The 25335-nt window shown below is 44.3% G+C and overlaps 2 protein-coding genes and 1 non-coding gene across 3 annotated transcripts; all 3 read right to left on the reverse strand.

Moving 5' to 3' along the window:
- Positions 1-1351: 1351 nt before the first annotated feature.
- On the reverse strand, positions 1352-13766 carry lrp3 (low density lipoprotein receptor-related protein 3). Its single transcript, XM_076077793.1, has 7 exons — positions 13644-13766; positions 9458-9596; positions 9171-9376; positions 7884-8500; positions 7143-7615; positions 6667-6799; positions 1352-6351 (listed from the first exon to the last, which is right to left on the reverse strand). The coding sequence occupies exons 1-7, from the start codon at positions 13729-13731 to the stop codon at positions 5482-5484; spliced, it is 2526 nt and encodes an 841-aa protein (XP_075933908.1). The 5' UTR covers positions 13732-13766; the 3' UTR covers positions 1352-5481.
- A 1290-nt stretch (positions 13767-15056) lies between these two features.
- On the reverse strand, positions 15057-15130 carry trnat-agu (transfer RNA threonine (anticodon AGU)). The gene has a single exon. It is a non-coding gene; the product is annotated as a tRNA-Thr (tRNA).
- Positions 15131-15998: 868 nt separating this feature from the next.
- Positions 15999-25290, reverse strand: dnaja2a (DnaJ heat shock protein family (Hsp40) member A2a). Its single transcript, XM_076077766.1, has 9 exons — positions 25104-25290; positions 23744-23803; positions 22129-22358; positions 21877-21957; positions 21633-21766; positions 21340-21536; positions 18219-18363; positions 17453-17580; positions 15999-17141 (listed from the first exon to the last, which is right to left on the reverse strand). Exons 1-9 carry the CDS (start codon positions 25179-25181, stop codon positions 16953-16955), a joined length of 1242 nt encoding a protein of 413 aa, XP_075933881.1. The 5' UTR covers positions 25182-25290; the 3' UTR covers positions 15999-16952.
- Between the last annotated feature and the right edge of the window lie 45 nt (positions 25291-25335).

Consider the following 25335-nt stretch of genomic DNA (forward strand, 5'->3'; position numbering starts at 1 on the left):
CAGCACAGAGGAGACGGGAGAACGACGGGAAGTCAGTGGCCGTCAGCTGAAGGAATGGCTCTGGGAAATGAACAAGTTGCATCGTTACAACACGTGTCGACGGGCTGTTCTGCTTTGGAAATGTTCTAATCTTTAGGAATGCCACTCTGAACTCTCTCAAGGTGCTTGACCCACCAGGACAGTTATTCCATTTCAGATTCCTCACCTGATGTTATGATGCAGCGCTAACATGCTGTTGAATGACACATCTGTATTGACAGATCTATTGGTAGCTGGCAGTGGATGTTTACTTGTGCACGGGCCTGCTCCCACTTCCCCAAAGACATATCACTGAAATTACCCCAGGCTCACCGACTTTTTATAGATCAGCTGTCTTGCTATGCTACTATTGAATATATATATATATATATATATATATATATATATATTAATATACTATATAATATAGTTGAATTGACCTTATGGACTTGGAGGATACTGACTTATTATGGCTCCACTAAAACACTAATTTGCCCCCACATTATTATGGTAAGATTAATGTCCTTGGAGTTGTGGTACCACTACCGTAACACAATATGCTAACTTACTGTGCTTCTGGTGATATTGGTGTTTACATGCATTTAAGTAACCTCCTATAGCACTCGTCTATCAGCGGTTTATGTTGCGCATACAACAGAGCATATGAAGGTTCGGGCCAGTGGCCTTTTTAATGTGAACCACCAGGTTGAAACTTGAATAGAACATTCGGGTCCTTTTCCAGGCCAGCAGATGCTGGGAATTTCCCGCTGCATCAAATCCACTAAGAGACTTCAAACAGCAACGCCTGTCTGCCATGTCCAGGCGCCGTTAGCTCAGTTGAGATCTGTAAATACTGTGTAAAGAACTGTTACAAATGCGCCGGGGACTCCTACAAAGACCACATTCCTCAGACATGTCGTGATACATTTACATACTGTACAATTGTTGGGTGCGGCTCTGTGTTTTGTAAGAGCGTGAAGAATAACAATGTAATTACTTATTAAATTTAGCAACTTCTGAGATGCATCTTTTTTTATATATATATATATATATATATATATATATATATAATACAAGCAGGTGTTGTGTGTTCAATAGCATCCCCTGACTTTTCAACAAGCGCCATCATCAGATCACCTCAGCTGTACTTTGTGTTTTGTGCTAATTAACTAAGGACGCTATCAGACTAGCTAACTGCTAATGTCGACTTGCTAACAAGTTTAGACTAATGTTGTGAATACATATTGTGAATGGCCTGCCATTAACAGTATCAGTAATATGCTGGTAGTACTGGCAGTATTATTTGGTAAAAAAGAAAACAATATTACATCCATTTCATACTGAAATAATTCAGTAAATGATAAAGAGCTTGACGTTTATTAATTGCAGGCACAGGAAAACAATGACTGATCAGCAAAAGGCTGTATCGGGTTTGTATCAGCAACCCCCACAATGTCATGATGGCGTTTCTCTTTCAGCACAAAATATACAAATATAGTTCTTAAAATAAGAGGAATGCTTTCATACAAACACAGAATACAGAATGACTTCAGCCTCTGACCGGGAAGAAGCTTAAAAATCAAACAGCAAGGAGAGGGTGTGCCATTATCAGACAACCTGGTTCAGTGGTACTTTACTTTTCAGTGGCCTCGATCCAGCGTATTTACCTGTGTGATAACTCATTGAACAGTACAGTGATTGGGCTTATTGGAAAAAGTTTGATAATATACATTATGGTGATTAAATGCAACGAAGGAAAAGAAATATTTCTAAGATCTTGACTTTGCTTCTGCCCAGCAGTTTATCACAACTTTAACAAAGCGGTAGAACCCAGGACAGAAACACTTGATCTTGGCCAACAGATAATGAAACATTACCTTCACAGAGTTCTCTTTACATACAAAACATTTGAAATTTGTATATGTTACCTCACCAGCAATGACTTTCGGCTTTTATAGATTACCATTTAAAAAAACAGGTATATACACTGGAATGAGGTTATTGAAAAACAAATCTTTCCCTTACTCCTCTGCCATAATAATCCCAGAGATTCCTGATGCAGTAGTGCACTTTAACTCCAGAGCAGTCGGTCGTACCAATCACATGTCATATCATAAAGCTGTATCCAGACACACAAATCGAATCTCTTCAAACATGTAAACCACAACTGTGGACCATGAGACAGTCCATGATATTTACAACAGCAAGGGAAAAGGCATTTTTAACACATCACAAAGCAAGTAAGGACATACATTCTGCAGATGCGTAATTAACTTTAAGTTAAATGAGGACGGACAGGCGTTGAACTTAAATAACAAGGTACAAGGAAAAGAAAGAGCACATAATATGTAACGCTAGGGATGAGTAAACCGATTTGAAATGGAATAACAGCAGATCATTAGGTATTACTTGTGGAGACATCTCTAATGGCACATAACATGTAGCAGACATTCATGACAAAACTTCTATAAGAAGAAAGCACATGAGGGAGCATGAAGCGTTCAGCTCACGTAAAAGGGAATCAGCAGGAGAGCCCATGTATTTACAGAGACCAGACACTGCAGCTTAAAACCTGCAGTGGGATTCTGATACCTACTTGCACCGTTTTTCTGACTTTTCTGATCAGCATCAACGTCCTGCAGTGAAAGAGGGAGACATCCACTGATTATATACGGAAGCCGAGGACGGCCGCGCTTGCAACTATGTTTTCTTAACGTTATCTCGAGAGCACAAGTTGATTATTTGGCTATCTCACAAACAACAAGCTTTCATGAGATAATCAAACAGTTATCAGGAGAAAACAAATGACTTATAATGTTTATCAGAGATCAGGAGTGCCGTGCCAGTATGCACAGATGGCCAAACTGTAGCAACTGATTTACCGACAAGGTGTACCCGTTAGTATTTGAACGTACTTCAATCAAGGTCTAACACAGGCACAACATTGCATCGCGTCATTCTGTTCGGATCAGATTCATTCAGATCAGTCCTCGTCTTTTAAGGGTGACTTTATTCTGGGTCAACATACATGGGTTATCCTTTGACGCAGTATAAAGCTTGCAGTATTTTATTACCCTGGTTAGCCTGAGGCGGAGCTGTCCAGGCATCTGTGGTGCTGATTAGGCTACTGTCAGCAGCTTGTTTTCCTTTCCACATCCGACTACGATGACTATTTGAACTACTCATCTTGTTACCTCCAAAGATCTGCCTTTAGTTTTCCAGAAAACCTGAAAAATGAACCCATTATCAACCGGCTTTGTTTCCTCAAGATAACGAAAATAATCAACTTGTGAAATAAATGCAAGCTTGGCCGTTATTGGCTTCCGTAGTTTCAAAGAAAAATGAAAGTGATACATTCTTTAGAGGTCCAGCAGTAATTAGTAAATGGTTACTAGGGTCACCTCAGAGAGATACGCTTTACAATAAAACATCAGAGACACAGGCAATCGGGTTCAATCAAGTTCACTGTTTGTCAAGGCAGAGAGAGAAATATAAAGTAGGACTAGTACAGTAGTGTCCACTGAAGACTGAAAAATAGAGGCCTTTGTTTTAACGTCCTGTCATAGAAAATCCCACAGAGTAGATATGAATTTCCAGTGGAATAAACCAGCGGGCGGGGCGTCTGCAGTGACCAGTGTGCAGTCAGTCAGCAGTACTGCAGAGGTACCGCTGGGATGAGGAGGACTCGACCAACAATCAATATTCTGAAGTGAAGCCTCTCTTCCCGACACTTCCTAGACATTCATATAAAATCTTCACTTTGCACTGAATGGAAATCAGAGCAGTCACAGACGCAGTCAAGTTCATTCAAAGTGAGGGAAGGCTTCCTCGGGAGGACGGTTTGGGTTTGACTTGAGGAGGACGAGGGGCTGAGCAGAGTTACAGGCGATGTACAGTACTTGGACTCACTACCTCTGTTTCCACCCAAGTGTGGCTTTTTAAATCTGATGATACATCAAGTTAAAAACGCTGAATTGAAAAATCGATTTGATACAACGACCCTTAAAAATAATGAAAAGGTTGTTTAAAAGGGAAGTATCACTCAATTAGCACTGGACACGCACAGTATATGTTAAACAAATACCGACAAAGGTTTGGCATGAACGAACCGCTGAATGATTCAGTGACGCTGCACTGTTAAAGGAATAGTTTGACATTTTTGGGGAATACTTTTTTTGTCCATTGGCTAAGAATGAAATGAGATATCACTCTCCTGTATCCTTAAAAATAAGGCTACAGCCAGCAGCTGGTTAGCCTAGCTTAGCACGAAGTAGAAACAGGTAGCCTGGATCTGTCTGAAGGTTACCAACTGACCACCAGCAGCTTTGAGAATCATTCGCTGCAAGATGGCAAGATGTTTTCCAGTCTTTTTGCTAAGCTAGGCTAACCGGCTGTTGGGTGTAGACCTATTTTACGGACGGATATGAGTAGTAATGATCTTTCCATCTTACTCTCACCCAGAAAGCAAAAAAGTGTATTTCCCAAAATGTCAAACTTTTGTGGTTCAAAGTTGTGTTTAAACGATAGGTCTGGTGTTGTTTTTAAATGTTCTTACTGTCAACAAGCCCCATGAAAAGACCAAAACCAACAACGTATTGACCCTACAAACAAGTATTGTCTGGAGCGGCTTGGTACGGCGTAGGTCACACAACCGCAATGTCCCGGTTCAATTCCAGCCTTTTGTTGCATGTGAAAATAGTCTCCAACAAATTAACTGATTTAGCCTTTTAAACAGGAAGGCATATAATCGGGCTGCTGAAGGCGGAAAGCATTGAGAGGTGGACGTACTCATATTGGTTTGGGCCGGATCATATGATTCGTTGACAATAACATAAATACAACATTTCACCAGCTTTATCCTTTAATGCGACAGCCAACCATGGCCTTCTAGAAATGTCATACAATAATAATAACAACACCTCATTCAATAAAGTGGGAGTAAAACAGACTAGAGGACTATTAATCAGGTAAATTAATATGTGATCACTTAGCAGGCTTTTATGGTTCACAGTATATAGCGGTGCATAATGGCTCTGGGTAACGACACAAAGGCTGCTTTGGCGTTTTAAGAACACGTTGCCAATATTGTATTGGTACTAGTGGCCAGAATTGAGTTTGATTTTCTGGGACAGGCTCACGACGGGTTTACGTTCAAACAGACCTGTTTGCTTTTAATTGTGGGAGTCAACATTAGGCTCCTGTTGTACAAGGAGATTTACTGTATAACACAGACCATAAGCACTACCTCCGCTGGTTTTATTCATCGTAGCAGAACACTGCATATGCAGATCTTCATGCCCTCAAACAGACATGAGCTAATTATATATTCTACTGCACTTGCTCCATGTGGTGGGCTGAGGGACGGGTCTCACCTCTGGACCTGGTGGGGACACATTTCAAGGACACTTTAGCAGAGCAAATATTGCTGACTCCCGGTCTCAACAGAGTATCTTCCTAAACTCTTCAGCGTGGCGTTGTCTCTCTCCCTGAATCTCCTCCCTCGTCGCTGAGGGTCCTGCTGAACCCGGAGAACCTTCTCTTGCCTACACTCCTCCTCTCATCCCTGCCTCTTATTTCCCTGCTTGGCACTTCCACGGTAAAGTGGCTGTTGCTGTCCTCTGCTTTCGAGGGCTCAGAAGGTGAAGTCACCTCGAGCCCCTGAGGGTGCGGTAGGGTTGTGGGTGTCTGGGAGCTGCTGGGAAACACAAGGGGTGAGATAGGGGACAATGGCCCCAAAGGGGAGTAGCGTCTCAAGGAAACACCCTTTAGGTTTACAGCAAGCTCCAGGACCAGTTTCCTAGATGCCCTGGTGGGACATGAGGGTACATAGGCTTCCTGGGGAGTGGGAGTGGGTCCGCTATGTTCTGAAGAGTCACTCTGAACAGGGGTGGGGGGCTCAGACTGTGTCGCCCTGCTGTGTTCCCTGCTGACGGGCGACAGTTCCTCCTCCTCTGGGCTGTCCATTGACTGAGAGGAGAGCGGTGATGCAGGGCTCTCTGGCGTGCAGGACTGCGGGTCCATGGAGGCTGAGCAGCAGTAGCCCGGCATGCCCACCAAATCAATCTCAACCCCGCGCCTAGCTCCGGACCTGGCCCTCGCCCGGGGCCCCTGCGCACCCACAGTTCGGTAGCTGTGGAGCCCCAGTGCGATCTGCGCGGGTCCGGGGGAGTCGAGCAGGGGGGCGTGGCCTCTGGTCCGCCCTGCACTGTGGAACAGGCGACTCCACAGATGCCCGAGGCGGCGACGAGAGGAGGAGGAGGAGGCGGAGCGCCGTGTCGAGTGACGTCTGATCTGCCTGCGCATCGCCAGCCGCAGGTTCTGTAACACGGAGGCCTGGAGGAGAGGAAGATCCAGAGAAACTATAATTCTCACAAGATATAATATGTCCATTAACCATCTTTAGATGTGCTGGTACGCGGATATTGTTTCCTTATTATTCAGTGCTTATGCTAAGCTAAGCAAATTTCAGTAATTGCTGAAACATAAATTAAATTCAAAAAGAGATCTTTACTGCTATTGTCTGTGTCAGGCTTGCACTACTGCTGCTGGTTGCCAAAATTGCAAAACAAGATCAGTTGACCACTCCGGTATGCTCAACAATTCAGGAAAATTGTTCCCAGAGTGAATCACTGTGTGTGAAGGCGCTACCTGAGTGGGGTTGTACACTGGGAAATCCTCCACCGGAGGGATGAGACCCTGGGCGATTAACTGACCATACGAAGGGGGGGCCTCCCTCTGGACAAACTCTGCCTCCATGCGAGTCATCTGAGTCTCAAAGGCTCTGCAAGGGAGAGAGGGAGAGGAAGAGGAGGAAGGAGGAGAAAGTATTGAAGTGATGAAGACAGAGAGTGAGCGAGTTTAAGGTGATTAGGAAGTTAGTAGTATGCTCAGCAGAGTCTGTGCCATCCATCAACCACAATAATATGCTATAACAAACTGTGGGACAATATGCTTTTGGACCCACGTATAGGAGGAGATACAGTGATAGAGTTATTCAGAAACAAAGCATTGAATAAATGAAAGGGAGGATGAAAACCAAGTACATGACTTGCAAAAGCAGTGTAAGAAGGGCGACCGGTGATAAACGCTGCTAATAGAAATAGACTGAGTTGCCGTGTCCCCACCTGTACTCTCTGCTCCTGAGGGAGTGGAGCTTGAGGGCACAGCCGAGGGCAATGACCAGCAGGAGACTGCAGACCAGACTGCCGATCAGGGCGGCCGTGATCACTTTCCTGGGCACCGCTGCCAAGCAGCCCCTCTCGTCGCTCCCGTCCAAGCAGTCCTCCTGGCCGTCACAGCGCCACGTCTCAAAGATGCACAGGTTCGTCCCGCAGTGGAAGTTTCCGGGTTGGCAGTCGTAGCAGTTCTTCTCGTCCGAGCCATCCGGGCACCTCTTCTGGTTGTTGCAGCGCTCGGAGGCTGGGTAGCACACGCCAGCGGCCCCCTCGCAGGGGAAATCCCCGTCTGGGCACGTCGGGCAGGCCTCCTCGTCGCGGCCGGATGGGCAGTGCCAGTAGCCGTCGCAGCGCTGGCGCTCAGAGTAGCAGCCCTGATCGCTGCCACAGGGACGCTCGCCGGGGAAACAGTAACCTTTGACCTGGGAGGGCAGAGGAGAAACGTGGCACTGTCTAGACACAGGGAACGCTTGATTGATTGTTGTCTCTGCAACAACAGAACAGCGGCACTCTTCTTTCAAACACACAAATAAGAAAAGGGGGAGAAATGGTGAAAGGAACCCAAAAGCAGACGTTTGAAATATATAAGAAAGCTTAAAGAAGGAGGTTTAAACCGCAAATTGTGAGAGATGAAGATGAATGAATGGTTCACATCTGGAAACAGTGGAACACGTTTTCAGTTTGCAGTACCTGGTATGTGGCGTTGAAGCCATGCCCCGGGCTGTGAGGCTGAGCCATGTACAGAACACTCATCTGTCCCCGACTGGACTCGAGCAGCGCCGGGCGCCTGTTGTTATGATACGACAGCACCTGTAAGAGGTGCTCTGCACGCTGCAGCAGGCCATCGTAGACATGCAGCGAGTCCCCGGGCCCCAGCTGCAGGTCCAGCTGCAACACGATGGGCTTGGGGTCCTGGGTGTCCAGCGACCAGGAGCACCTCAGCTCCGCCACAGCGCTCCTGTTGGCCCGGAAGAAATCTGGGGAAGCGAAGGAGCCATAGAAGTTGCCCAGGCGTTTGCCGCAGGCAGTGTCGGGGCAACCCAGCTCGTCTGTGCCGTCAGCACAGTCCCCGGCTCCGTTGCAGCGCAGGGTGGCCGGCAGGCAGCGGGTGGACTGGGCCTCGGTGCACACAAGGGAGCCGAGGGGGCAGAGGCCGGGACGGGCCTCGGTGGGAGGGGGGGAGCAGCTGCGTTCGTCCGTGGCGTCGCCGCACTCGTCCTGACCGTTGCACTTCCAGGAGCGAGGAAGACACTTCCCGTTCCCACACAGGAATTCGTCCGACTGACAGCTGCTCTGACCCAGGTGACCTACAGAGAGAATACGTTGGCAGATTGCAACACCAGCTGTTAACGCTCTGCAGATCCTCCCATATATACACATTGCATAAAGAAATGCACTTCCTTATTACTGCCTAATGGGTTTAGTTTACTCCCCACTTGTTCATGTTAATACTCTCTGTCTGAGTTAATAATATTCCTGATCCAGTGTCTCAGGCCTCAGTTGTAATCTGCAGGGCCGCACAAAAAGACACTATTATTCCTGAAAACATGCAGACCAGTGACAGCATGCATTTTTCACAATTTCATATAGTAAGGCAAAAAAAAAAAAATGTATATAATAATAGAGTAAGGGTGGGATAGGCTTATAGTATTGCTTCGCCCCAAGGCCACAGCATGGACCTGGAAGTCAGCTCCGACAAGAGAGTTGAGCAAGCAGCCTCAGTAGAGCCAACACTGTCGAGTGACACTGTAACACATTTCTATGCAACATAACAGGAATATAACTACTGCTATGATGAGAGACAGGGACTGAGAGGGCATTGCAATTTAGTAAGTGTAATAAATGACTGCATGTAGAAATGAAAATATGGCATTTTAATCCATCACGCCATCACATTTAAAGCTCTTGTCATTTTGCTTCATCTTTACAGACGATTTCCGTATTTATATTTGAAATCACATTATTTTTCCAGTTTACCTCTGATGTAGGAGAGACGAAAGCCCTGGGCCTGCCCGGAGCTGTTGGCCTTAGAGTGGAAATAGAGCCAAACACGCCCCCTGGTGGAGATGAAGGGCGGAGGCAGCATGGAGCCACACAGCCTGGATTCCCCGTTCCTGGTGGGTGTCAGCAGGAGCCAGTCTCCCAAACAACTCCCCGACTCCGCCACGTCAAAATTACGGAAGCTAGAAGCAGAGGATTGGGGGTATCAGGCGCTTCCTCCCCAACAAATGCCATGCGCATACTGTCTGTGTGAGGGGCTCTACCTGATGGTAATGACCTCTCCCTGACCTCCCTGGATATGCCAGCTGCAGTTGACTCTGGGGGGGTAGTTTAAAGGCCACGAGGGGCTGTAGATGACCCCCCTCCGCTCTGTGTGGACCTCCACCCGCTCACTGCAGCCTGCTGGGTGGCAAAGAAACAGAGCAGGATGGGAACACACGCATTTTAATGAGGTCGGGTCCTACAAGCCTTTTGTGGATGTTTGTGTGTCATCACCAAAACGCGGACCTGGAAGAAGTGTTTGTTATTTCACACTGTTAGGTCTTTATGAATTATATAACATATAATAATACAGTATAATGCCGTGAAAAGATCAAACCTGACAATGCGTTAGTCCATCTCTCAATACTGTTGCACCCAAGCTTATTTGTTCCCACTGAAGTTGCACATCGTTGAAAACTACTCACAAATATATTGTTTCATTTTTTGAAAAGGCAAAATGATTTACTTAAACAGATTGGCGTGTGTAGATTTGGCCAATGTTACTCAAACAAGAGTAAATAGTGTGTTCATTGGGGGACAATTTTCCGGTGCGGATTAATATACGATATATCAGGCTTTGTGGTAGCTACACAGGTTGTGGTCTCTTCAAGGGATTTGTTGACAACGAGAGAACTCCATAACATCACCAGACTTTGCACACATATTGTATCTGTAAACCCGAGACCTTTCTCTTTACGGCGCCTATTACGCAACCACAAGGCATCCGTATCATCTTGAACCCTGAGGAGGGAAACTGCATCAACCTCTCACAAGAGAGATATGGTCTATTCCTTTATTCATGATGAACTAAGGATTCTGCACGCTCAGCAGGATCCACCCTGCTACTGCAAGAATACACTCACATATTACTTCCTTCCTTTCAACTCATGACCTTAGCATACCAGTAGCAGGAACGGTAACGCTTCCGCCACACTGCTGCTGCGTTCTACTAAAACGCATACGGTTTTTATTTGATTCCCCTCTCTTGTCTCAGATCAAAGCTGTAAAAAAAACGATTCCTTAAAAAAACAATTGACCTTAGTGCCTCTGTGTGGAGCTCTGTGCTGATCACTAGGGGTGGGGGAAAAAATCGTAACAGCATAGTATCGCGATATTTTGCGTGGCGATATTGTATCGATACACGGACGCCAAGTATCCATCTTTTATTATATAAACTATTAAAAAAAAAAGAATTACTAGAAAAATCAAATCAATTGCTTTTTCCGTCCACTAGATGGTGCTGAGTTGTTTTCTGGTGAGGTCAGGAAAGGTCCCGGGTCAGCGTGATTGGTAGGAAGTTGGTCAAAACAAAGATAGAGACATGTGGCCTCACAACGGGGTTAAATCTGCCAACAGTAGCCAGGCTCATGGGGGGAGTGCAGCGCATAACTGTCTCTCTGCCCTCGACGTCCACGCATCGCAAGTTATACTGAGTTATATAACTCTTATATCCTACTTATATAAGTTATAGTTCATATGCTGAGTCCACACGTTTGCATTCAGTTAAGTTGGACTATGTAGTAATACAAACAGTTCAGTTTGTCAGGTTCATGCAACATTTATGACATTGTTGGTCAATCTGTCTGATTGACAATCCTATTTTGCTGCAATAAAAATGATTGAAGTGAGATGAACAGACTGAAAACTTTATCTTATTAGATAAAACATGTTGACACAGTCTTCCTTTGGGGACATCATTTGAAGTTGAAAAAAGTAATAAATCGCAATATAGGCCTATGTTATCGCAATACTCAGAATATCGCAGTATCGTGATAATATCGCAGTATCGTGATAATATCGTATCGCGGGATCTCTGGTGATTCCCACCCCTACTGATCACCACATGGGGCCTAAAGCAGAAGCAGCAGCAGTCCAACCGGCAGACAAGGTGACAGCATCGCCCGCTGCCATCGAACCATTGCTCCAGGGACCAATGGTGAGCTGGCCAAGAGGAGCACCGGGAATAACGGTCCGACCTCTTTGGAGTGCACGCCATGGGTCCTCTTTGTTCTCTAATGAGTAAAGGTGTCAGGTTTGTCTCACAGGACGTCTTGATGTTGAGGAGAGGGATGCATTAATAAGGGAAATCGTGACGTAAATATTGAATCATTTAGTTTTAAATCATCTCTTTACTGCTTAATGCCACCGCAGGAATGACACGCGTGCAGGAGGAGGCTGTCTAACAAGCCTCTTAATTAACCAGAACCACAAAGACAGCACATTAGCTTTAACGATGATTATCCAACATCCACACACAGCAGAGAGTCTGCCCACCTCTGCTGAGTGTGTGTGTGTGTGTGTGTGTGTGTGTGTGTGTGTGTGTGTGTGTATCAGGCTTTCTTGATGAGTCAGTTAAGTCAGCAGAGGGAAACAAAGAGGGGGGGGGGGGGGATCATTTAGAGCTCAGTGATGGATCTCCACTACCCAGACACGGCTACCGAAGCACACACACACACACACACACACACACACACTGGACCAAGCAGTCTGGCAGTAGAGCCACACAATGTTGCTGTCTGATGTTTTTTTAAATTATTACAGCAGATGCCTTACATTTGATTATCTATGATCAATTATAAATGTAATGACCATTCTGTACGAGTGCTACTGCAGTTTCCCTCTGCTTCCAAATTCAACGGTTGCCCAAAAAAATCGCCATCCTTATGTGTAGCATCAGAAGCTAAATAGGATTTGAGTTGGTTGGGCTACTGTATGTAGTTTCTGCCAAACCCATGCAGACCCATGCTGGTCCGTCAACTGTTTCAAATCAGATCACAGCAACAGTTACTGTGAAGAAAAAGAAACAGCAGTTTCTCTCCTCAAAGGACCAGCATGCTCTGCGGCTACAAAAACTTTACTTAAGTAACAGTATAGAAGTAATATCAGCAGAAGGTACCTGAAATATCAAAAGTAAAAGCACTCATGCAGAACATGTGAGCGATATATAATAATAAATGACATCATTAGATTATGTTACACGTTTTCATTGTGTTTTTTTAGGTAAAATACAAAATTTAAAGGCAACTAGTAAATATAGCTGTGTGGTAAAACGTAAAACATTTCCCTCTGACATGTTGTCGAGTACAAATACAAAATAACATAAACCAGAAAAGTAATGTACAAGAGCCTCAAAATAGTACTAGTAGTGGAGTACATTGAGTTCCACCACTGACAACAGTACGGAGCACCTGAGGCACGAACAGGCGGATTAAGTTTTGCGTTTAGAGTTCATGTTGCTGTGATGCAAAATCAATCCCTTCAAATTTTCCAGCCGTGTTTTTGTTTGCACAAACAAAATGTCTGAAAGTGTGTCCAAAAACAAAAAAGTGAAACTAAGAGATACTGGCTTCACTAACATAAACATAAGGTTTTTCTGCTTCCTCAGCTATAAAGCTTCACAACTGGAGAGAGAGAGAGAGAGAGAGAGAGAGAGAGAAAGAGAGAGAGAGAGAGAGGCTTTTCTGTGTGTGAAAAGGTGCTAAAACAAGTACTAACACGCTTATATGGTGTGTGTGTGTGTGTGTGTGTGTGTGTGTGTGTGTGTGTGTGTGTGTGTGTGTGTGAGTGTGTGTGTGATCTTTTCAAAGCCCCCAACACTCATCCCACCGGCAGCCTTCATCCTTTCTTTTCATGCCAAATAAAGTACAGGATATGATAACAGGAAGGGGGGGGGGCGGGGGGTGTCTGCAGAGAAGCAGTGATGTAATGCCGATAGCAGCATCACATTTGTGAAAGAGCATCCATGTTTCCACGCAAACCCTGATCGTTTACCCACCACAGATCAATACCCGCAGAGGACGATATCCTCGTCTTCTACCTCCATCCGATCACAACAATGAAAACACTGTTGTCTTCATCCATCACATCACTCTTTAGCGGAGTGACACAGGAGGGAGCAGCGAGCACAATAACATCCACTCCTGTCCGGGTGTGGACACCAGGTTGTATAAGAGTGCTCTGCTGTGGTAGTCAGTGATATACAACGTTAGTGATGTCAGAAGCTTTTTAAACTATAAGAGCTTCAATGGTGATAAGAACCACCAACATACACTAGATCCACTCACTGAGATTCCTTGGTGATTTGAATGTCTGGCACACAACCATACAGCACTGGTAAATAAGCACAATGTGTGCACAGATTTCCATTTCAAACATTACAGCAGTGTAGATGCATTGTTGTTTTCTCACCTGCACGGAGCAGAGCGGAGCGGAACCACAGCAGTCCGAGCAGCAGCTCCGTCAGTCCCATGGTCCGGCGGGGAATAGCTGCTTTCATGTCGGACACAATGTCCGCGGTTTGCTCGACATGTGTGTCCTCCAGCGAAGCTCCCGCATCTGTTTGCAGCTCTCAGACGCACACCAAAAGGTCCTCCGCACCGTGGAAAGGCATTGTGTCCTTTGCAGCGGTAGCCAAGACACCAGGGTCAAGCGCTGCGGTGAACAACGCGATTTCCGGTTGACGTCTTCAAAATAAAAGCCACACGTAATCATTAACGTAGCATATTGAGAAACATAAAACATTCGCAATTAAGATAATATTTTGAGTAGCTACATACTTGTTGGAAACTCATATCCAGGTGTTTTCCCATCAACTGAACCTCCACACACGTTGCTGTAATGAATCTGTGTAGTTTAATAGGGTAAATATACCCTAAAATATACCCTGACTGATTTACATCAGGCTAACGTTACTAAAAGAAATGGTAACAATAATCTGCAACAGATGTGTTCAGATGTACAGTTATCAGTCTATGTGGACGGGTTTGACCTGCTTTGCACATCTGCATGGATATCATCATCTGGAAAATCAATAGCATTAAAAAGAAAATGTAAAAAAATATCATCACAAAGGCAAAATGTCAAAGTGCATAAGTGTTTACAAATCAATGGTGGAAAAAAACGTAAGGAAATGTAATAAAGGAAGGTTTGTTGCCAACAACAAAAGGTCTAACACTGCACTTGACGGATATCTTGCAGTTGTAAAAGTTTGATATCAGTTATGAAGGATTTGGTCCTTTTAGCTTTAGGTCACAAAATTGCATGATGAAAATGTATACAGACTAAAGTAATCGGTTTTTGCATTTTGAAGACATAACAATCTAACTTCCGCTCTGATGGTGGGCCCCTCTGTGTTCAGCTTGCCGCATCTAACAGGACAAAGTGGTCCTCATTATTCTTTGTTTATATGTTTTCTTCGCTCCTCACTCCCGGATTGAATGTAACAAACAGTTGTATAGAAACTGTAGACATCGGCCTGAAGTATAGATTACACCAGAGACGGCGTTTGCTTGTGGAAATGAAGAGTACATCTAAAATACGGTTGCTTCATGATTTTCTTCACCCAATCCCTCCATTGTAGTCTGACGGATTCTTGGTTCAGTAGGCAGTCTCACTGTCACCCCCATGTGGCTAGATGGGTGTACTACAAACCCCTCTGGCAAAGTGAATATACACTACATTTACTTTCAATTTCGGCATTTTTCACAGAAGCCACGGAGCCGGTTTCTCGAGAAAATAAAATAGCATGTTTATAAGCGATGGATATACTCACTGTCTATCAAATTATGTAAGTAACTTCTGCGCGAGGAGAAGCTGTTCAAAAGGCACCGCTGGGATTCGAACCCAGGATCTCCTGTTTACTAGACAGGCGCTTTAACCATCTAAGCCACGGCGCCGGTACACCCTCCAACGAAAAAGGCGTTTATGAACGCACGTAAGACATGTTATCGTTTCATTTTTGATTTATCAGGCACATCTCGAAACAACGAGGATTCACATTTCCATCGAAAATGTGGTCGTGATATGGAGGCAGCTTGCAAGACTGGCATTCATACGGATATTAGTAGCGTAGGTAAACGATGCTAGCTAATTTCTCCTGCTTGTTAGCATCCAGCTAAAGCAGACTTCTACATCGTATATACACACACACACACAAGTATTAGTGATTTCAACAGTCAGCATTAACTCGAATTGCTCAATGCAGAACACGTTCGTCAGTGCATGTGACGTTGCCGTTTGCCGCTTTCTCGAGAACCGACGTCACAGTCGACACAGCGCTTTTCAGTCCGGGCCGTCAGCAACACAGCTGTCATGACTACAGTAGCGTCACCCACCAAAGTGTGAAATACACACCGCTTTAAGAAAAGACCTGCCTGCCGCTCCAACAAAAGGAGTGATCTCATTCACCCCTAAAAGGTGAATGAGATCACTGACGATGGAAACCTCGGAGAGATTCTAAAATGAGCGTCAAGGCATTTGGGTCAGATGGCGTTTGCCGTCAACAGCTATTTCTGAGAACAGTTGATGACTAACGCCGACACCAAGTGTGGATTAGCTCTGGTCAGTGACGCATTGCTTTAGGAAAGGAACAGTTGATTATTTTCCAGTGTAATGCTTTGAGGCTCTGAGCAACACAATCCAAACTCTATGCAACTCCTATTGTGTGTTGGTGACAGCCGAAGTGTCCAGAGCAACATACAACTAAGGGCATTTATATGTTCGTGATTGTTCATGAGAATAAAACAAAGCAAGTGACACAGCACATGATATTTCAACAATTTATTCAACAACTTTATAGACATTTTCTTAAGAAGTGTGCTGCTTTATTTGATGTTTCATAAGTGCAGGAACCAAAGCTTTTTACATGCACATGGTCTCGGCACAGATACAGGCTCTACGTTTTTCATCTTTTCACTTGTCATTTATTTTTTTAAAATCACACAGCTTTGAACACAGCAGCTGATGAAGCTTACCAACAACCAGTCCAATGATATACACAATAACCAATTTTTCTGTTTTATTTAAAATATAAAGCAAGGAAAAAAATAAACAAGTAAAAACCTACAAAGAAAATAAAGCTGTAAAAATCAGAAACAATTCCTACGAATGGCGCCGAGTGGATGAACCCATGAATGCACGAGTCCGAGGATCTGCACTTCACATTGCCCAGCTGCTTTGTCTGTGTATGCACATTGGTTAGTTCTTAAATTAATTTTTGTAAATACTATGAAAACAAAATGCAAGTCACACACTCTGCAAACAAGAAACATTCCTTTCTTCGACCGATCTGGAGTTCCCACTTGGGGAGGGGGGGGGTGACGGAGGAGAGGAGTTCACCTTGAACACCGGATCAGAGTCCTACATGGCGTTCACCGGGGTAACCATTTGTTTAGATACATCTTAAATACATTATATGACTTCTACCTGAAGTTGCAGTTGAAAGTGTCTAAATCTGTTTCAGGTGCGGTGTAATAAGTCTCTGGCTGCCCCAGTGAGAGTTCTTCAGACAAAGATCAAAATAATCCCAGCACACAATAACATTAACCAACAACTCCAGGAGCCATAATCCAACATGTTTATTTGATCCGTGTCTGAAGAACTACCGAGCCTCTTCAGTCTGACCTACCTCCTTGTTTACTTTCCAACTCGTGCATTTTCTCCCCAAGTAGAACGTGTCTGTGTGTGTGTGTGTGGGTGTGTGTGTGTGTGAGAGAGAGACTACTGGTGGGCACACTGAACCCCCGGCCCGTGGTGGCCGCCCTCTTCGTCAGAGCTGTCGTTGTAGGCCTCTCTGCGGCTACCCGACGTCGAGCTCTGGCTGACGTCGTAGTCCTGCAGGTCGACCTCCTCGGTGTCCGCCGTGATGATGGGCGGCTCCGACCGTGAGGGCAGCATGTCCTCCAGCTCCTACACGAGGAAAACAATCATCGTGATGCAGCTGTAACGGGGCCACTAAGTCTTCAGTGTTTTCTAACCACACAGCGGTGTCAACTGCAGAGATATCAAATTAACTATGTTCTGTTTACTTTCACAGACGACTAAGAAAGCAAGAAAATATCATTTAGAAGCCGAAACCACTAACATTTTTGCCATTTTGCTTAAAACCGACACTTAAATGATTAAAAATAGTCTGTTCTGAATGTTTAAATATTCACTGCAATGAACCAAAGAATGAAGACGACGATAGACATGTAAGTAAAAGGAGTAACGTGTCATACCACAAGTTTCTCAGGGCTGATCCAGTTGTTGTCGGGGAACTGGACATCGAACTTGACGTACAGATCTCCCTTCTCAAAGGGGTTTCGGTACTGTGGCATGCCCTCTCCTCGCACCACCCTGACTGAGCCTGGAAAAGACAGCATGTTGTAAACCACGGTTCATTCACAACGGGCTGTTATGAAATGCCACATTCTACAGATGCAGCAAACTATATTACAGCCGATTCCACATCTTCCCCAGATGTGTAGTCCTACGTGTACAGGCATGCAAGTGGACAACAGAAGCCCATGACTGCAAGCGTTCGACACCCTCTATCGCTTCGGAGGAGAAGAGCGACGAGTTCGACTGGTAACTTCTGACAGTCTTTCCAGAAGTCCACTGAGGATGTTGCTTTCACTCTCCCCTCATTTATCAACTACCATTGATGTGTCCCTGACTAAAGGCACCCAAGTCCAGCACCCCTGGAGCTGCTTTGTGCCTCCTAAAGGGTGCCTCCTTGTTGTATTCGGCTCTCAGCAGGAACCCAGTGCGTCATCATTTTCATTCTGAACTCTGCCCGGTGCGAGTAGAATCTAGCCACCCATGACTTTGCTGTAGTGATGTAGAGAAGAAACTCTTCGCACAAACTTTTGGTCAATACGGCAATAAAATGAGTGTGGAGTGTGCTTTGGTGTGAGGGCATGTTAGTGTAACACACGGTCATCAGAGCTTTTACCTTATTAATACACCATGTGTACATTGGATTGATAATTATTAAGTGTTAACCTGGTTCAATGACTTTGCCAGCGGGGTACTTCACAACAATCTGTCTTTCGTCCAAGTGTTTGAGCATAAACTGGAAGCCGCACAGCGCCTCCACCAGCCCGAGCTTGTGGTTCATGAACAGGTCGTTGCCGTCTCGCCTGAATGTCTGAAAGCAGAGGAAGAGATCGTTACAACTACAAGCTGATGACCTTTTTCACACCAACATTATGGGCCATTTGTCAATGCCTAACAAATCTCCATTGCATCGTTAGTTCCTAGGACAAAGGAATTGAATAACTGACCAGTGTTCACACAATCCACAGTCAAACAGACAGCATCTGCTGGCGAAAAGCAGCATTGCAAGGACACCAGAGTGAAATGAGAGTTCAGCATTATCATATAATAGGGGTGCAACGGATCACAAAACTCACGGTTCGGATCATTTTTCAGATCAGCAAAGAAAAGGGGGGGGGGGGGGTGGACATATATAATGTTTGCTTTCCATTTATTGATTAAAATAACTTAAAGAACACTTAAAGCAAATCACTTTAGGCTATCGTCTTACATTACAACCACAATATTTAAGGTATTTATTTTCATAAAGATGAGAATATATCTACATTATCTGGGGAAAGGGTAGCGCCAGCTGTCTGTCTGTGTGACTCTCACAGAGGGGGCGTGTCTACAGCACGGACTATGAATCTCCACTCCTCCGTGATGAAGTGAGCGGTCAGTCTTTTCCTCATCACAGAGGAACGATCTTCATACTGAAGTGGGTGCGTGAGGGGATTTCGTAGCGTGGCTCAAGCACTTTAACCAGATTTTGAAATCCTTTTGTTTTCCACAACGGAGTGTCCCCCGTCGCTGACAGACCGGGATGGTGGCGCTTCATATGTGTGGACATTTCCGATGTATTGCCGTATGTCTCTCTTTAAACAATGTCTACATACCGTAACGGTTTTGTCCACCACCCTCATAAGTTACAGGGAAGACAAAATGATCCCAAACTTGCGACTTAAATGATGCCGGGGGCTTCTCAAGTTCCTCCACTCACCGTGACTTTCACCGTTAAATGCTTCCAACACGCTCCGTTCACGTGAACACACTACTGCTTTATATCTGTTCACTGACACTCTGCATTGATATTCGGGGACTTGTTACTTGAAAAGGAACAGCAGTACAACTTTATTACACACTGTGATGAATAAACTGTAAAAAAAATAAAAATAAATGAATTAATCCGCGGTTCACAAGTGTGCTGAACCGCGAGGGGTGATCCAAACCGATACACCACTAAACATGTATTTAAGTCATCATAGGAGAGGCATGTCCGTAACATCCACAGCACTATTCAATGTTATCTGCATTGCTGTGGTAACCCATTTTGCGACAGGACATTTAATGATCAATTGATGGGTTTTTTTGTGAGCCAATTTATAATTAAAAATCTTCCATGTTTGTTTCTTAATTTATGCCACGCATCACTTTTAATTATGGAAATGTATTGTGGAAAAACAGTCGTATCATAATTTGGCAGGCCAGCCTTTACTTCGGCACGGTTTAAATTGTATTTCATGACGGTTTTAGACGGTGGTCAAAAAAGTTAAGTTACAGCTCTGGTGATAATGTTGCACTCTCTTTCTTCAACTCCTGCTAACAAAGAGCGTCTCAGGCTCTTATCTTACCCAAGAATCAAGGACAGTCACTCATGAGCGGCATGCCTCTGAAGTATGCCGAGTATGCCAATTGGCAAGACAGCCCCAGACAAAAGCCACACCCCTTAAGAAGAGGCACTAGGCCACTCAGTCAAGATGTGTAGGTGGACCCGCCCTCAGCTGTTGCTGATTTGACTAATGTGCCGTTTTGTGTCGTGCAAAGTTAAAACACCACCACGAAAACAAATATTTACGAGGGGACGTCTGGACCAACAACAGCTAGAAAATTGCAAAAAGTTCTTTGAACTTATGTTGTATCTGAAATCATGAGTGCTGGGCTACTATAGGTTGGCCAATATTCATCATGCAGGTATCCACTCAAGTTATTCCATGTCTTAAGATTGTACAACGCACAGCTCTGACAGCTCCCCACTGTCAAGACAATCTGGTGTCTTAGCAATCTGATTTATAATATAACTGCTTATGCACACTCAAAAAACAGTACACATTTGGGTTATTCAACACATGTGAGACCATGCGTGACTTTTCAGACTCAAAGCAGTTACACTGACTTGTTAAAAAGATTAAATACACTACATTAGCACTCCCTTAAACACTGCGTATAAAGAAACTAGGAAGGCAGAACAGGGATAGTAGACGTGTCACCTGTCGGTTGTATTGTCCTAAGCTAGCATGTACGATACAAGCTGTGAAAACTCTCCTGAAGGTTCTCCTCCCCAATGTGTAACCAGGTGTTATTCTACAGGACAAACCTGCCATCTCTTATTCAACTCATGTTGCATTTCATCAAGAGACAACCCTCTTGACAGACAAGTAGCCTATTTTGACTTTGATTTTCTTTTTGCACAATCTGTCACACAAAATACGAAATACTGCCAAAACAGCAGCATTGCACTCAAGTCGTCGTGCCAAGACAGAAGAATGTCGTGCCCCTCTAAATCTAAGGCAGGTCATGCACACGTTTCTTAAACTGCTTTAGCAGGAATGAGGAATAAAACAATAAAAAACACAAAGACCAAGCTCAATGCATCAAAGGGACAAAGCAAAGCTTCAGAACAATAGCAGACAACAGCTGTCAGAAAGCATGCTGGAACTACGACGTTTGTGATCTCAGCCAATTTTGAGTTTGGCTTTTATTGTGAAGCAGCTTTTGAGAATTGTTGAACTATATTCACCGATTGTAATAAAGGTTTTACACAAAACTGACTCTGAAAATGAAAATCCTACAGGAACGGTGACACTTTTTTAATGAATCCAAGGTAGACTTATTTTTGTAGATGTAGCCCATCATGAAACATGATGAACCTTTCCCAGACAGTTCTTTGGGATTTTTTGGCTGTATATTAAAGAAACAAATCCACTCCTATACAGCTATGTACACAGTTGTCACCTTTTCATGGACAGGAAATAATGAGTGGCTGACTTATATGGCTGAGTGCATATGGGAAACAGGACAGGCCTCCTACCTCATTCTCTTTCTCCTGCAGGACGAGGACTATATCCCCCGGCTCGACGCCAGGTGCCTGGTCAGCCTCCCCTCCGAAGGTAATTTTCTGGCCGTGCTTCATGCCTTTATCCACGTGTACCTCCAGAATCTTCACCTCTTTCACGACTTTCTTGCCCTCACATTTTTTACAGCGGTCCTTCTCGCTGATAACTTCACCTGGAGTTGGTTAAATGAGACACGGTGAGGGATGTGTGCAGGCCAGGCCACAATAATACACAGACTACATGCTAGATCTCGCTTCAGATCACTTACCTTCTCCGTTACAATCGGTACACACAGACTGCATCTGTTGGACCATTCCTGGGGCCAGCTGTCTGATCATGATGCGCATGCCACGCCCCCTACACGAGGTACATTTTTGAACAGCGCCCGTCTTGCCTCCCTGCCTGCACGCAGACACACCCAGAGGTGGATTCATGTTAGAAGAAACACGTTAACACTGCAATAGACTTCATGATCAAGCAGGCATTAACACCATGTTGGTTATACAACTTACCCGTTACAAGTGCTACACAGTACATTCTTGCTAAGTTGAAGTTTAGTCGTCTTCCCGTTGTAAACGTCCTCCAGTGACACCCTGTAGAAAAAGTGTGGTTTTAGATACTGCTAAGTGACATAAGAGACAGTACAACATTGGCTTGTAGTGGACACCAAGGACTTTTTAACTAAGTCCAATAGAAAATCATTTTGCACATAAAGAGCATTGAACTCAATTAGCCTATACACGAGTGGACAAGCTTGGTCTTACTTGAGTGGATGGACCATGTCCTCTCCTCTCCTCCGACCTCCATTCCTTGCGCGACCCCCCTGGCCTCCCATGAATCCAAAAAGTCCACCGCCAAAGATGTGGGAGAAGATGTCGTCCATCCCCGGGCCACCCCCACCTCCTTCCCGCAAGCCTTGTTCTCCATAGCGGTCATAAAGTTCCTTCTTTTCAGGGTTGGTCAGCACCTCATAGGCAAAACTGATTTCTTTGAACTGTGTTTTGAGAGAACAGACAAAAAAAATGTAACAAGTTGTAATTTCAACTGTAAGATTTGTTTCTTTTCTGACCGACAGTGGACCCTCTTTAGCCGATTATTAACTGGCAAGATCAGTGCCATGCATGCAGGGGTGCTGTGGTAGAAACGCCTAACAAGCCGCTCAGCTGCAACGATAACCGATGCACAGATCTGGTTAAATCCATCATTTACCACCAGCTGCTGTGTATGCGAAAAACAGGCAACCGAGTCCCTCGTTCACCTGTCTGGGAGAGTTAGCAGCCATGGTGTTGCGTGTATTGTGTATGCAGCCACTTTCCCAGCAAGTTTCCATCGCATCAAATAGTTTAGCTTTAACGTTGTCAGCTGTGTGTGGAGGAAACCCAGACAGAGTATGCCAGGCAGTGTATGGAAAGCAAAGCGTAACATTAGCTAGTGTCTGAACACGAGAGCGTATGTGTGACGATGAGTATGAAGTTAGCAGTAACCTAATAGCTGTGAACCTCTATGCAGTGTGTAACTTTACAGGTTATTTGTCAGTGAATCAATGCTACAACTCCTTGTTGGTTCCTACTGATTAAAGTGAAGGTGGTAGCAACAACTCTGGCTAAGGCTCAATTAAGGTGGACCAGCTGTTCTCCTTTAATTGACAAGACACTTCTCGGAGTCTAAAAAATAAATGTATATTTTTCTTTTAACCGATTGCATTAATTGGTCAAAATGATTGTCTGTAAGCTGTTAATTATCAACATCCCTACTGTCAGAGCAGCAGAGCTGTCTGACAACAAATCAACAGCAAATGAACCACGGCTGAGGACCTGGAACGATTTACCATTTATCCTTTACCTCATCTCTGGTGGGAACAAAAGGGACGGCATTCCCAGGGAAAGCATGCATCAGGTGGTAATATCCTTACATAGGAGTCATTCCACAACAATCACATGCCCCGTCGCTCAACATCCCATAAACTCTTAAAAAGGTCCTGGAGTTATAAACCATTAAGACAAGTAAATCTGTAAACTTATTAAGAATTTGATGATAGGGGGGGGTGACGAAATTTTTTTTTCGACGCATGTTGAAAAAAAGAAATAGTGACAGAACATAATATCAATGCTTTAATCTTATTGGAAAAGATAGAGAACACTAAAAATTATTTTTAAGCCACCGTCAGGACTACAGAAAATATACAAAACTCTGTTCTATAAAACCTCACTCCAAATACAAATTTGTAATTTAACACATTAAAAATAGCTCAAAGAGTAGCTCAAAAAAGTGCCTCGTTCAAACCAACAGCGATCATACATAGCACTCTAAAACATATGCCTGACATATTCTAGTTTGCTCCCCATTTCAAAACGAAGAGGAAAGTCACAAAGGTCTTACCTTGTCACCAGCATTAGGGTTCTTGTCAGGGTGGTATTCTTTGGCCAGTTTCCGGTAAGCCTAGAAGTACACAAAAGAGGGAGCCTTATTGTCGGATACCATTATCATTGTAGACATGCCTCCTTTACTGGAATCACACACTGCTATGACACCAATTCATATGAATGACCTTAATCTACTGTTTACGCAATCACACGTGCCTCCCTGACGAAACCAGAAGTTCCAGCCGGCAAAACACCACCGTCACCTGTAACTGCGCTAAACATGTTAATTAACGTGATGATTAAGCCCAATGGTTTAATGACTAACTGGCTATCAGCTTCCTTGTATTACGTCAGTTACTCACTACTAACGTTACATTATACCCGGTACTTAATTACGATTGTCAAAAAAAAGGTACATCAAAATGTCTGACTTTTTAAGTGACTAACGTTAATGTAAACGTGCTTGTGCTAATTAGCATATATTGCTAACAATAACCGCAAAGTGACAAGTGTCTGCCCTCTCGCCTAACGTCAATAATGTTGAACAAGAGACTGTAAATAGATACTAAATACTGAACTCCCACGTGAAACCGTACAGAGTTATAACTTAATGGGTTAGCTCACAAGGAAATGGTTAAAATGGCACGCAATGTTTAACGAGCTAGCTTATGCTAGCGGAGGTCTGACTAAACGTTAACATTTTAACTTTATTTTGAGCGTTATGTGTAGTAGACCGGCTTGAGATGGAAAAACGTCCAGGCCCCACTTCAAGTGGTGTTGCCAGTCAAAGATTGACCGTTAACCGCGTAGGGTAACGTTACTGTACGACCGAACAGACGTTACTGTACGTTAACCTTACTAACGATCGATACTCAAGTCAGCTAAAGCTACTAAAAACAATGTTGTCACACTCACTCACTACACAAACGTTTGTCTGTCAGGTGGCCAACTGTTAGAAGAACAAACCAATGTTAGGTTACCTCATTCCAGAACCTTCGACCGGCTTAACGTTAGCTAACTACATGACAACCATCTGAGCTAAAGCTAACGTGAGGTCAATCGCTAACGTCACAATCCAAGTTAACTCAACCTTGCTTATGAATAATGTAAGTTTCATATTTAAGAAAGACAATGAGAGGGTAGGTGTTGGCTGTATCTACGATAAAACAAACTCCTGATTTGACAGAACCCATAATCGTTCAACGTTACAGCATCATCGTCACATGAGCATCCAGGCCAGTTAGCGTGTTAGCAGGCTAGCCAGCTAGCTGCGCATAGCAACGCATTTCCTGATTGTAGCATTTTTAACACTTTGGAACTCGAGACAGAAACGTAATGTAACTCCGTAGTCTGTTCAGTCTTTCGTGTGTAATTACCTTCTTCAGTTCATTCTCAGTAGATGATGGAGACACTCCGAGGATGTCGTATAGTTTTGTGTCTACAACAGTCGCCATGGTGTCGCTGTGGATGTCGCTTCAGCAGGAGGTGGATGGACAAAGAGAAAGAGCCGGTGGAAAATGTTTTACTCGCCTCGTGTCTCAGTTTCCGGAAAGTTAGACGCTCCGCGTGTACGCTGCTGCCTCCCGGCTGCAGGTGTGATAAATGACT

The sequence above is a fragment of the Anarhichas minor genome, unplaced genomic scaffold (genome assembly GCF_050575085.1).
Source record: "Anarhichas minor isolate MPS153535 unplaced genomic scaffold, ASM5057508v1 ptg000062l, whole genome shotgun sequence".
In the NCBI taxonomy this organism is placed as follows: Eukaryota; Metazoa; Chordata; class Actinopteri; order Perciformes; family Anarhichadidae; genus Anarhichas; species Anarhichas minor.

What these genes read in the sequence shown, in the direction of transcription:
- dnaja2a (XM_076077766.1), bottom strand. Translation starts at nt 25,181, where the DNA reads ATGGCGACTGTTGTAGACACAAAACTATACGACATCCTCGGAGTGTCT. An exon ending in TGCAGGAGAAAGAGAATGAG is followed by an intron (nt 18,364 to 21,339) that starts GTAGGAGGCCTG and finishes CTCTGCTTTCAG; the next exon opens with ACATTCAGGCGAGACGGCAA. An exon ending in TGGCAAAGTCATTGAACCAG is followed by an intron (nt 17,581 to 18,218) that starts GTTAACACTTAA and finishes TGTCTTTTCCAG; the next exon opens with GCTCAGTCAGGGTGGTGCGA.
- lrp3 (XM_076077793.1), bottom strand. Translation starts at nt 13,731, where the DNA reads ATGAAAGCAGCTATTCCCCGCCGGACCATGGGACTGACGGAGCTGCTG. An exon ending in TCGTCTCTCCTACATCAGAG is followed by an intron (nt 8,501 to 9,170) that starts GTAAACTGGAAA and finishes TTCTCTCTGTAG; the next exon opens with GTCACCTGGGTCAGAGCAGC. An exon ending in CTCAGGAGCAGAGAGTACAG is followed by an intron (nt 6,800 to 7,142) that starts GTGGGGACACGG and finishes TCTCCCTTGCAG; the next exon opens with AGCCTTTGAGACTCAGATGA.